Source organism: Mya arenaria, chromosome 13 (assembly GCF_026914265.1).
Source record: "Mya arenaria isolate MELC-2E11 chromosome 13, ASM2691426v1".
Lineage (NCBI taxonomy): Eukaryota > Metazoa > Mollusca > Bivalvia > Myida > Myidae > Mya > Mya arenaria.
Window position 1 is genome coordinate 11,746,969 of NC_069134.1, and position 12,533 is coordinate 11,759,501.

At 34.0% G+C, this 12,533-nt stretch overlaps 1 protein-coding gene across 1 annotated transcript; it reads right to left on the reverse strand.

Annotated features, from left to right (window-relative positions):
* Positions 1-2,145: 2,145 nt before the first annotated feature.
* Positions 2,146-8,170, reverse strand: LOC128214916 (alpha-1,3/1,6-mannosyltransferase ALG2-like). The gene is made up of 3 exons (XM_052921631.1): positions 7,581-8,170; positions 7,023-7,223; positions 2,146-6,675 (listed from the first exon to the last, which is right to left on the reverse strand). The coding sequence occupies exons 1-3, from the start codon at positions 8,074-8,076 to the stop codon at positions 6,167-6,169; spliced, it is 1,206 nt and encodes a 401-aa protein (XP_052777591.1). The 5' UTR covers positions 8,077-8,170; the 3' UTR covers positions 2,146-6,166.
* Between the last annotated feature and the right edge of the window lie 4,363 nt (positions 8,171-12,533).

Consider the following 12,533-nt stretch of genomic DNA (forward strand, 5'->3'; position numbering starts at 1 on the left):
GCTTACCGGTATTATAGAAGGGCCCAAGTACTAGTTTCTGCCCAGGAAACCCCACTCGAGTCTCATTTTATAAACGATCAGTCTTTGTTCCAATCACCCTTTTAAAAAAGAATTGATATAAAATAAGCATATTAAAACTGATTATTTTAGTAATAAATATCACTTGATTTAGTAATGTTCAGTTTTTATCAGTCTTTAATTTTACATGTCAATAGTATTATTCAGGAGATATTATACCCAATCATTAACATAGTGACAATGTTTAGTTAAGGTTACACACCACCATTGTTATTCCCTATATAATTCAATGTAAAATTATAATTTTTAGACAACATTTAAAGGCATTTCGAGCGAATGCAGGCTATGATAACCACATATATTCTTATAGTACAAGCTTTAAATTACCTTTTAAGCCAATAAAAAAGGGGGGTCAAGTTATTCTTAAGAAAAATCACTCCACTTGAAAAACAAACTCTAAAAATTGTACCGTCCGCCATGACAGATCTTCCAAAATGACCTTTCAACTATAGGGCAGCGGTTTATGCTTTAATCTCTACTCTAAATGATAAATCAGGCAAGAATAGATACTTAAGGTATAAAAGTTTCAGGAATAATGATAGTTTTGATTTACAGTGTATTGAGCATGTGAAAACATGTCTATCAATCATAAGAACATTTTATTTTTATTGAGAATTTTCCACACAACGGAAGTACATATGACGTAATGGTGACGTCATTCCTATAACTAAACCCGTCCCTGCATTTTTAATGAAAAACTCTTTCGATAAGTCCTTCATACATAAATACACCAAAAGCTTGCTCAATCTGATAGTCTGTGTCAGGTTTTCCAGTTTCACTGCCTGTCACCCAACTGCCTGTGCGTCTGTTTTTTCTAAGGCGTTTTGGCCCAAAATGCCATTCTTTGAGGTTTTTCAACTGAACCTTAACTCAAATGGCATTCTAAGCATCAAATGGGGCAGTTCTACACATCTTTGCACACATTTCAAGTTCTCGCAGTCAAATTTTCACCAAATTTGGACATTTTCAGTGCTCGTAAGATTGCAGACAACTCATTTTTAAAAAAAAAATAGGCAAAAGTTGTGAAAACTAGGAAATAGCATATTTTGATCAACCGGACAAGATAAATGCATTTAATTGTGAAAATTTGCCAGAAATAGTGAAATGAAACACATTTCTTACCAAAAATAACACTTTTTAAACAAAGCAGTTTTGTCCCTTTTAGGTTACACACCACCATTGTTATTCCCTATATAATTCAATGTAAAATTATAATTTTTAGACAACATTTAAAGGCATTTCGAGCGAATGCAGGCTATGATAACCACATATATTCTTAAAGTACAAGCTTTAAATTACCTTTTAAGCCAATAAAAAAGGGGGGTCAAGTTATTCCTAAGAAAAATCACTCCACTTGAAAAACAAACTCTAAAAATTGCACCGTCCGCCATGACAGATCTTCCAAAATGACCTTTCAACTATAGGGCAGCGGTTTATGCTTTAATCTCTACTCTAAATGATAAATCAGGCAAGAATAGATACTTAAGGTATAAATTTTTCAGGAATAATGATAGTTTTGATTTACAGTGTATTGAGCATGTGAAAACATGTCTATCAATCATAAGAACATTTTATTTTTATTGAGAATTTTCCACACAACGGAAGTACATATGACGTAATGGTGACGTCATTCCTTAATATTGGGTAAAACAACTGTAACTTGGGGATCATATAAGGTCAATTTTGTCAGTTAAAGGACCATAACTCATGACCCTATCAGGCTGTTTATCAAACTCCTATACACATTAAGCCTATTATAGGCTATTAACACTCTGACCATGTTTGAAAAAGATCAGATAAAAAAAATGGCTCAATTTAGTAGCGGACAACTCAAATGGATACCGCTATTCCTGCATCCATCACACTTGGGTGATCTCACAATATGTCCTGTTTTTCAATCATTATGCTTCGCAAATTTTCCAACCTTAACAAAGATGGCAAAATAGTTGGCAGTTGTTGTTAATCACAGCTAGATTTCTACTTCAAGGTTGGTTAACACTGGTTAAAACTTATAACCAAACAATAGTTTGGATGGCCTTTAATAACTTGATAAACACAAACTCTCAATGTCCCCAATTACAATTTATTAATAAATCTATCAAGAAAACAATAAATACAGGCTATATATGTAGGCTTTAAACATTAATTTTTAATTTTATTTATACAACACAAATCTCATCTCTTAATAGTTCATTTCAGTACATGTATTATGATTGATGCAATTATATTGGTAGAACAAGCAGAGCAACCCAACAACCACAAATGACCTCCATTTATCTTTAAAGTTGCATTTTGATAATATTTTGACTTCAGTCAAATAAGAGTTTTTATCCTGTCATCATAAATGGAGAAAAAGTTTGAGGAAAATAATGTTTTAATGAATTAACTAGATGTATTCATGTTATTTATCATAACTTCAGGTTTGTGTGTGTATAAGTCATATGTCTTTGTTCCCCAAGTTGATTTGTGCTCAGAATATCCTTTTGTTTGAATATGTCAGTTGGTTTTGACAACCCTGTGCAAAGCCATAGACAGGAAGTCATAAATGCCACAAAAAATCTTTAGAAAATCTCAAATATTTTGACGAGTTATAAATAAAGTTTATATACTTTTTACATGGCCCTCATACATGTGATATATCAAAATAACAAAAAAATGTTTTTATACATGATAATGTTAACTAACAAGAGATGACACATAAATGTCCCTGATTAGCTTGTGTCTGCTTGATGGCCATTTGTATGTATTACATGATATTTATGTTGAAAAGAAGGTCTTTTTATAATCGCATTTATTGTAAGAAAGTTATTCTGTACAATTCTTGGAAGTTTAAATTCCCATTAATGGATTAGTTTTGGATGACGTTAAAATCTGTATTGTGCATCATTGACCTTCATTTGATACCTTTAAGATGAGGCATACCTCCCTATGATGCTTTACAATTAAGTGAAGTTTGAATATTTTTTCATTAATAGTTAAAAGGTTATAGCTGATACATGAAGTATTGCAATGAAATCTATTTTGTGCAACACTGACCTCCAAGTGTGACCTTGCGGTGAAATTTTATGTGCAACACACTTTCCCATCGAACTCTTAAAGCTGCACTCTCACAAATATACCTTTTTTACAACTATTTTTTGACTTGGAAAGAGCAGATTTTTGTGTAAATATCTGCAAACCGATGATAAAAGATTGCTGACAAAAGATCAGATCGCAGATTTTCATATTTCCGTTCGAAAATGAATGTTTTATGGCATAAAAACATCAATTTTTGAACTTAAATATAAAAATCTGTGATCTAATTTTTGTCAGCAGTCTTATATAACTGGTGTCCATGCATTTTCGCAATAATGGGCTCATTTCAAGACAAAAATTAAAGAAGTTGTCAAAACGTTCAATCTGTGAGAGTGTAGCTTTAAAGGGACTTTACACCAGATTGGCACCAAAAAAAGTTTTTTTCTGTAACAAATCTCAGGACAATTATTTAATAAAATTTGATATCGCTTTGAAAATGTGTCGGAGACCGGGTTCGAACCTGTGTCGCCAAAATAGTAGTCCAGCGTCGTTTCAACTGAGCAACGAAGGCTTACTCTAATCGGCTGACATAGCACTTCAGTTAGTAAGTTTCAATGCATTGTACACATTAATACCAAGTTTATGGCAGTTTTCGACAATTTTCTTTTTTTCTTGCAAATTGATCATCTGGAGCACAGTTGCTTTAAATGATGCTATACAATTCTTTTAAAGTTTGATCAAATTCCCATAAATTCTTAAAAAGTTAACTCTGAGACACAAAGTATTGCAATGAAATCCATATTGTGCATCATTGACCTTTGATATGATGGCAAGAAATTTACGCTCAATAATTATGTGAAGTTTGATTTCCAATTAATGGTAAAGAAGTTCTGTCTAACACAAACGTATTGCAATAAAACCCATATTGAGCAACACTGACCACCTAGTGTGACCTTGACCTTTGAGATGAGTGCAAGAATTGTATGATTGTGTGTCACACCTTCTCAATGCTCTATAATTTTGTGAAGTTTGTGGTATTGGTTGAATTACCATTAATAATTAAAAATATGGCTAAAATAATTGGATAACCAGAAAGAAACTAGAGCTATCACTGAAGGTGATTAATACCCCCGAACGCCGCCTCTCATTATGATCTATCATTGTATGAAGTTTTATGCTATTCCATCTTGTAGTTTTCAAGTTACTCTCCGGACAAAAGTTTGACAAAAAAACACACAGAAAAAGGCAATAACTCTGTAATTTGCTAAAAAAGTGTAGTGATTCATGTACACTGAACTCCTTCTCATTGTGCTGTACCATTGAATAAAGTTTTATTACATTCCATCCGGTAGTTTTCAAGTTATGCTCCAGACAAGAAAAAAGTAACAAAGGGCAATAACTCTGTAATTGGCTGAAATAGAATTGCGGTTCCTGTACACTACACTTTCTCTCATTATGATATATCACTGTATGAAGATTTATTAAATTCCATCCAATAGTTTTCAAGTTATGCTACGGACAAGAAAAAGTAACAAAGGGCAGTAACTCTGTCATTAGCTGAAATAGAACTGCGGTTCCTGTACACTGCACTCCCTCTCATTAGGATCTATCACTGTATGAAGTTTCATTACATTCCATCCATGCTCCGGACAAGAAAAAAGTAACAAAGGGCAATAACTCTGTAATTGGCTGAAATGGAATTGTGGTTCCTGTACACTGCACTACCTCTCATTATGATCTATCGCTGTATGAAGTTTTATTAAATTCCATCCAATAGTTTTCAAGTTATGCTCCGGACAAGAAAAAGTAACCAAGGGCAATAACTCTGTAATAAGCTGAAATAGAATTGCGGTTCTTGTACACTGCACTCCCTCTCTTTAGGATCTATCACTGTTTGAAGTTTAATTAAATTCCATCCAATAGTTTTCAAGTAATGCTCTGGACAAGAAAAAAGTATCAAAGGGCAATAACTCTGTAATTGGCTGAAATAGAATTGCGGTTCCTGTACACTGCACTTCCTCTCATTGTGCTTTACCATTGTATGAAGTTTTAAAAAATTCCATCTAGTAGTTTGCAAGTTAATGTCTGGAAATAAAATTGACAGCAAAAAACACAAATAAAGGGCAATAACTCAGTAATAAGCTGAACAGTTATGGTTCTTGAACACTGCACTTCCTCTCATTGTGCTTTACTATTGTATTAAGTTTCAATGAAATCCATCCAGTTCTTTTCAAGTTATACTCCGGACAAAAAAAAGTAACAAAAATCAATAACTCAGTAATAAGCAAGAATAGAGTTATGGTTATTGTACACTGCACTTCCTCTCATGCTCTATCATTGAATGAAGTTTAATCCAATTCCATCCAGCTCCGGACAAGGAAATTGCAACGGACCGACTGACAAACCGACCAAAGGACCGACCGACCACAGGGTGACTATATCAGGTATGTGATTGACCTGGCAGCCGGAGGGCTGAAACATTTTCGGCTATGTGTTTATGGGGCGCTCTTTGGGTCAAAAGCGCACTGCTGTAGAAGAAGGCTTTTTAGAAGCTCTTTTGAGGGCTCTCCTGACTTTAAATTTGAAGCATACTGGAATATTAACTTAAACAACTGAAAGCAACCAAATATTTTTTTTCAGGTAAAAAAAATATTATTTTTTTTATTTTTTTTTCGGGGGGGGGGGGGTCTCTTGGGCCATAAGATCCGCGGAATTCCGCGAATTCGCGGACAAATCACATCCCTAAATATACTTCGTTTGTTGGGGGTATAAAAAAGAGAGAGCAGAGGAACAGTGTGAAAACTTAAGGCCTCCTTTCGGGGGGAATAAATATTCTTACACTTGAATTATGATAACAGTGTATGTAAATTCTGTTTGAAGTGATCAGATAACAAAATGAGAGCATGTTTTTTTGTTTGTAGTATTCTTAAACTAGCATTCTACTTTTTCATACATATTAATTGAAACTAAGTTATTACAAATCCTTTAGATGGTATTAAAAGAGATTCACAATATCTGCATAATTTCTTTGCACATATCATATTTCCTATTATTAAAGATATGAATGCATTAATTAGCTGATCAAGTCAAGCACAATGTTATCCAACTGATCAGTAAAGGTTTTAAAGGAGAATTTTAGTTCAACATGTTTTTTTCCAGCTTCACCCATTGTTTTTGATAACTCCGGTTCATCAACAATTCGCTCCATTGCTTCTGCAAACTGATCTGGCCTACCCTCCCTGAGAAAGCCTGTTTTACCATCAACAACTGTTTCAAGTGGGCCTCCACTGTTACAGGCTATTACTGGGCATCTCATGAACATTGCCTCTATTGGAACTATACCAAAGTGTTCTTTGTCAGGAGTGTACAACAGACAGTCACAATGATTGAGAAGAGTCCGTTTCTGAGAGTCACTAATTGAGCGAAGGAAAGTAACATCATCTGTGATGCCAAGTTTTTCACAAAGAAGCCGAAGCTCTAGGTAATGTTCTTTATTTTCTGTAACTCTTTCATCGTAACCTCCGGCCATTACAAGATGAATGCTGTCTCCTTCTGACTTTGAAATTCTCTCTTTTAACTGACCTGCAATTGTAAGAAAACTTGTATTAATATTTTAATACATAAACATGATGATTTACATGTTGCATACTAGTACATCTTGCAACCAAACAATCAAAGAATGAAAGAAATATAGCAAAAAAGGCAAACATGACCTTATTTTTTTATATAAACATATTAATTATAGAAAGGTAACATATTTAACTCAATGATCAAATTATAGATAGGTAACATATTTAACTGAATGATCAAGTACAGTGATCAGACTGTGCAATCATTCTTTATAAATGTTGTATTACAAAACCTATGTTCTACAACAAAATCAAAATTTAAATAATGGTACATAAATGATACTGTTTTTAAATAATTACCAAAAGCTTGTACAGCCAAAGCAAGATTCTTTTTCCTTTCATATCTGTTGATAGAAAGAAACACCATTTTTTTGTGAGAAGGCAGCAGATTGTCAGTTGGCGGTTCGATAGGCTTTTGAAATGCTGAGAAGTCTGGTATTGGGTACAAAACAGCTGGGCTACATCTTGTCAAACTGTTGAATGTTTTCTTGAAGACAGAAGCTGAAAATATACAGACGGTTTGGACATTTTTTTTTATTAATTTACCAAGAACATGTCATTAGTTAGTTTTAGATAATGTAACAGTTGTCAAATTAAGCACAGGTCTGCATGCCATGTACTGGTGAACTCCTTTCCGGGCTTGCTAAAAAAATTCAATTTTATATATATAGCTGGGCAGGATTAAAATTATTGATGGCAAGCATTAGTATATAGACTCAAGGTCACATATGCATCTAATTATGGTAAGACGATTTTTTTTATATCAAGTCACAAGCTATCAAGATACTGTCATTGATTATTCAAGATTGCCAGATCTAACAAATATACATACACTTAAGTGCAATTGTCAGACTGTACCTGTAAATTTACTGTTTACTAAGATGCAATGTGCCATTCCAGTTGTCCATTCCTCCACTAAATCTATTGGTGCTCTGTAAATCTTCTTGAGAAAACTATCATGCTTAGCCAAAAGCATGTCTGGGAAGTGACAATAAAATATCACCTTAGCATTGGAACATCGTAAAACAGGTAAACAAGCAGAGATTTGGTCACAAAATATTACATCATACGAAATGTCACTGAAAAATACAAGGAAAATGGCAGCATATATCATCCGGAAGTAAGCACATAATGCATAAAAGCGTCCAAAAACGCTTCGTGGCAACCAGTCTCCAGCGACTGTCACTTTCAGATTGCCATCTTTCGTTTCCTGAAAACAGTGGGACGGATCGTGATGAGCTGTCACAAATTCCACCTTATGTCCCCTAGATTTCAAAGCTATTGCAGCGTCTATCACAGCCTTTTCTGCGCCACCGATCCCTAGATCAGGATGAAGAAATACTACTTTTGTCATTTTTTCTCTCGAAAACTGATTCACTATTAATTTGAATGCGTAAACATGAAAAATATGCCAACATTAGACTAGTTCGTGTACAGGAAGTTTACAATGTTTTACACCTTTAATTGAAGAGTATTCAACTGCCTCTACGAAAAACAACAACAAAGAAATAGCACGCAAAAAGAAACGGTTAACGTCTACTATTGGAAAGCAATCGGATCATGGTGTAATGTGGGCAGTCACTCGGCAAAAGGCGCGAAGTGGTCCGAACGCGTCAAAATGCCATTTTTCCAACATCATTAAGGCTGCAGTATGACTAGTTTTTCACTTAGAGAGTGGTTAGTGCAACTCGACCTTACCTGGCAAAACCCCTCGACCCTTAGAATCCGCGTTTTTCGATGTTTAGTTGTTGTTATTGGCTGTGAAATATAAATTTTGGTTGATTACAATTAAAAACATACAGTATTAATTATAAAATATACAATATACCGAAATGTCTTGGTAAGCATTCGCGACTTGCTTTGCTGTTTTGATAGGACTTAAAAAATCTAAAACAAAACAAAGTAACCTTTGGTCCTACCCTACCTAGCATTTTTGAGACCGTTGCCCTAAATTCAAATAATTTGTTTTTAAGCCTTCCCATTGTTCATGAGCATTTCAAAGTAATTGTCATGTCTGAATAAACATAGCAATTACCCATTTTTACCATGATGCTGTATTGAGCTATTTTTGTTTAAATTCATATGCCATACTATTCTTACAATGTGTATGTATACAACATGTATATTGAATTTATTTGTAAGTACGTTTATCTCGTCGCTTATGGAGGAATAAAAGGCATCCATCCATCCAACCATTCATATGTCGATCTATATTATCAACTACTGCCATTTTTTTCCAAAAATTATTCTATTTTTAGTTTACCTGAGCACAACGTATAAAAAATAATATAAAGTTATATAAAAAAATAATGCAGAAGAAGAAGAGTTTACTATTAGTTTGTAAGAAGTACATAGAGGATTTTTGTTGATTCCAGTGTAAGATCGTAGTTTATTTCACAAGTAAGTGTCATAGAAAAACATATTTTCACAAGTGGCGAAGACACGAGTGAAAATGTAGATTTTCTATGATCACGAGTGTTTTCTGCTTATTTTTTAGTTTTACTGGTATTTCAATTTCTTTTTCTAAATTCCTCCTTTTGAGTGCTTGCTACGCTGCTACCCATGGGACGCCCCTCAGGCAAAGTTTTTTTTTTTATCGCTGATGACACAACTGTCATTTAACACCGGCTCGTGGAGAAATAGTTCTCCAAGAGTTTGTTTTCATTTGTTTATTATTTTTTTCGTGATATAGTGTGAACATTTGATGAACATTCATCAATGAACTTTTATAAACCCATCTATGTTCTAAATAATAACAGTTAATGCAGGTATAGAGTTATAAAGGGAAATATGGTTGAACAGTTCTCACGAATTAGTGTTTCAAGTTATTTTCAACAGATCAACTTTCTTCCTACATATATTCAGACCAGCTAGATACTCAATTATGGTGAGTACTAAAATTGTCTAAAACTAAACAAAATCATATGAAGACGGGTCAGCTTTACGGCCCTCTTAAATTTTGTATCTCATCTGCCTTAATCTAGCCATGCGTAAAATAGATTAATAATTGTTAAACTAGCCTATGTTAACGCTACTATTGCACTGATTGGAGAAATCGATAGAGATCGCCGTTAGTCTGATAAGCTCCAAATTTGGCAATGGACCAAAACACACTGGTCTCACTTAGTCTATAACTACTGAATGAAAATTGGGATGGTCGAAGGTGTAAGCAAGTTGTAGAGTTTGTTTCATGATGCACGATATTCCAAATGAAGATTTTAAGGTATACTTCGAAGGGTTGATGTCTGGTGCTCAGGGCCATGATGATGATTTAAGCTCTGAGTTTTTAGCAGATTTTGATAGGAACAATAATGGTAGTTCACCTACGTTTGATTGTCTTGATAGATTAATCAGTGAAGAAGAAATTTTAAAGGCGATTAGTAGACTTGGTAATAATAAGGCATGTTCCATAGATAATGTTTTATACGAATATTTTAAAACCAGTGTTCCGGTTTTGATCAAGCCATTGCATTTGTTTTTTAACGCTATCCTTAACAAGGGGACGTTTCCCAAGTCATGGGCTAACGGGGCTATTATTCCCATATATAAGAAAGGAGATCTTTCGGACCCTAACAATTACAGGGGGATTACACTGATCAGTTGCTTTGCAAAGTTGTTCACCGGTATATTAAATGAGAGGATTAAGAAATGGGCGATGGAGTACGATGTTCTCACGGATGCACAATTTGGTTTTAAGAACAATTGTAGTACAGTAGATCCCATATTTATATTACAATCATTGATCCAAAGACTCTAAAAAGAAGTTGTATTGTTGTTTTGTGGACTTTAAAAAGGCGTATGACAGTATAAGTAGGAGCAGGCTATGTATTTAAAAATATTTTATAATGACTTGTGTGTGTGTGTGTGTGTGTGTGTGTGTGTGTGTGTGTGTTCATGCGTGCGTGCGTGCACGTGCGTGCGCGTGTGCGTGTGTGATACTTAAAGAAGGTCATAAAATATGAACTGTTACAACTCTTTATTTTTGACCTGATTATTTGTCTGATATGTTTACAGTCAGTTTGCTTTATAATATTTGCCATATATTTATATGAATATAATCTATGAGAAAATGTGCGTTTAAAAAGAGTAAAAACATATCACAGTATGAATCAGTCTATGCTGTTTTGTGGAAAATGAGTTGAGATTGAGATTAAAAACAAACTTGATTATTTTTGTGATATTTGAGCCTGCAAGCAAATGTTTATGTTTTACGGGATAAATTATTATACTTTTGAATCAATATATCTGATTTGTCGACACCTATCGATTCTATCAGTAGGACGGTTAAAATAAGCCATTCAAGAGTCATAATGAGGTTTTTAATTAAAATAAATTGGTTCTTAGGCCATCAGGAGGAAGGTAAAAGTAAGCCGTTCAAGAGTCATTATAAGGGTTTTAATTAAAATAAATTGGTTCTTAGGCCACACCAAATAGATGATTCGTTCGACGTACTTACCGCTCCTATTTTTCAGAAAATGCAAAAAAAGTTTCTAAAGACAACAACAACAACATAGTCAACAGACAACAACAACAACATAGTCAACAGACAACAACAACAACATCTTTCATCGAACAACCGAAAAAATATAAATTTTATGTAGACTGCAACAGTCATATAAAATGAATACTCCGTGGGAAATTTTCTTAGAAAGGGAATAAAGTTCAGGATTATCATTCCAAATGATGATTTATGCAGGGAAAATAAATAAATGAATAAAAAAATATGCAGGGAAGCAAGTTAGACCCGCTCCTCTATTGAAACGAAATAAAAACAATGATTTTCAGGATTTTTTTAATTTCATTTTTGCCCCCAAAAATTGGCCAAAATCCGTACACCAAAAAAATGAATTGGTGTGGCCTTAAATATTTTTAATAGGTCTCGTTTTTGTGTTAAAACATGATAGTTTGGATGTTTATATTATCACTATTGTGTTCTTCCAAGATGCTCAGAAAACATTGATTCCAGGTGATGATCCTGCCATTTATGTCAACATGTTTTGCGTTCCCTCCGAAATCGTGATCCCGTTTCATGCTTTAATTCCGTAAGGTCAGTTTACGCATCCAATTAAGAGAGCACTATATGGCCATACTTTCCACAGATCAAATTATCCCATTACGGTCAGTCGTTCTATTTACAGAAAGGGTGAGAAAGAATTAATGTAAGATTTTCTTAAAAGAAATGAAGGATTGTTTTAAAGAAATTGGAAGAAATAAAACTCTTGGTGTAAATATAAGTCAAAAATTGCGTGCTTATGTCATTATCGGGGATATGACGGCAGTTTGGCTGGTTAAAATACGCGGACTCCACACACTTTTACCAGCCCAACTGCGTTCATACCCCGTTAATGTCATTAATTCATTCCGTAAGTAACATAATGGAGATCACATTCTTAACACCTGTGACTTTGATCTTATAATAACAATATGGTCCTAAACAGCGCTTAAACCATTGTCATCTCAATTTTTTAGAGTACAATGCTTTATTGGAGTACGTCTTTAAATTCGTCTCCATATTAACTTAAACAAGGATTTCACTTTTTTATTTTCTTATTCTCTCCTATTGTCACCAACATATAAGTCATGAAATAAAGTAAAGTTGTCCTTATCCCAATACAACTTATTACTGAAATATTGACATGTCACCTCATTGAAGAGCGTGACAATGCTTTTACAAGCCAAGGAATAACAGCCAAAACAGGTACTCCCCAAATTACATTGAAAATATAACTTAAAAATAAATGCAAACGGGTAAGCATGATCCCGAATTTAGTAACTAGTTCGAGCATTACTTTATTTTTCATTTCAATCAGA

What these genes read in the sequence shown, in the direction of transcription:
- LOC128214916 (XM_052921631.1), bottom strand. Translation starts at nt 8,076, where the DNA reads ATGACAAAAGTAGTATTTCTTCATCCTGATCTAGGGATCGGTGGCGCA. An exon ending in AGTAAACAGTAAATTTACAG is followed by an intron (nt 7,224 to 7,580) that starts GTACAGTCTGAC and finishes GTATATTTTCAG; the next exon opens with CTTCTGTCTTCAAGAAAACA. An exon ending in TTTGGCTGTACAAGCTTTTG is followed by an intron (nt 6,676 to 7,022) that starts GTAATTATTTAA and finishes TTACAATTGCAG; the next exon opens with GTCAGTTAAAAGAGAGAATT.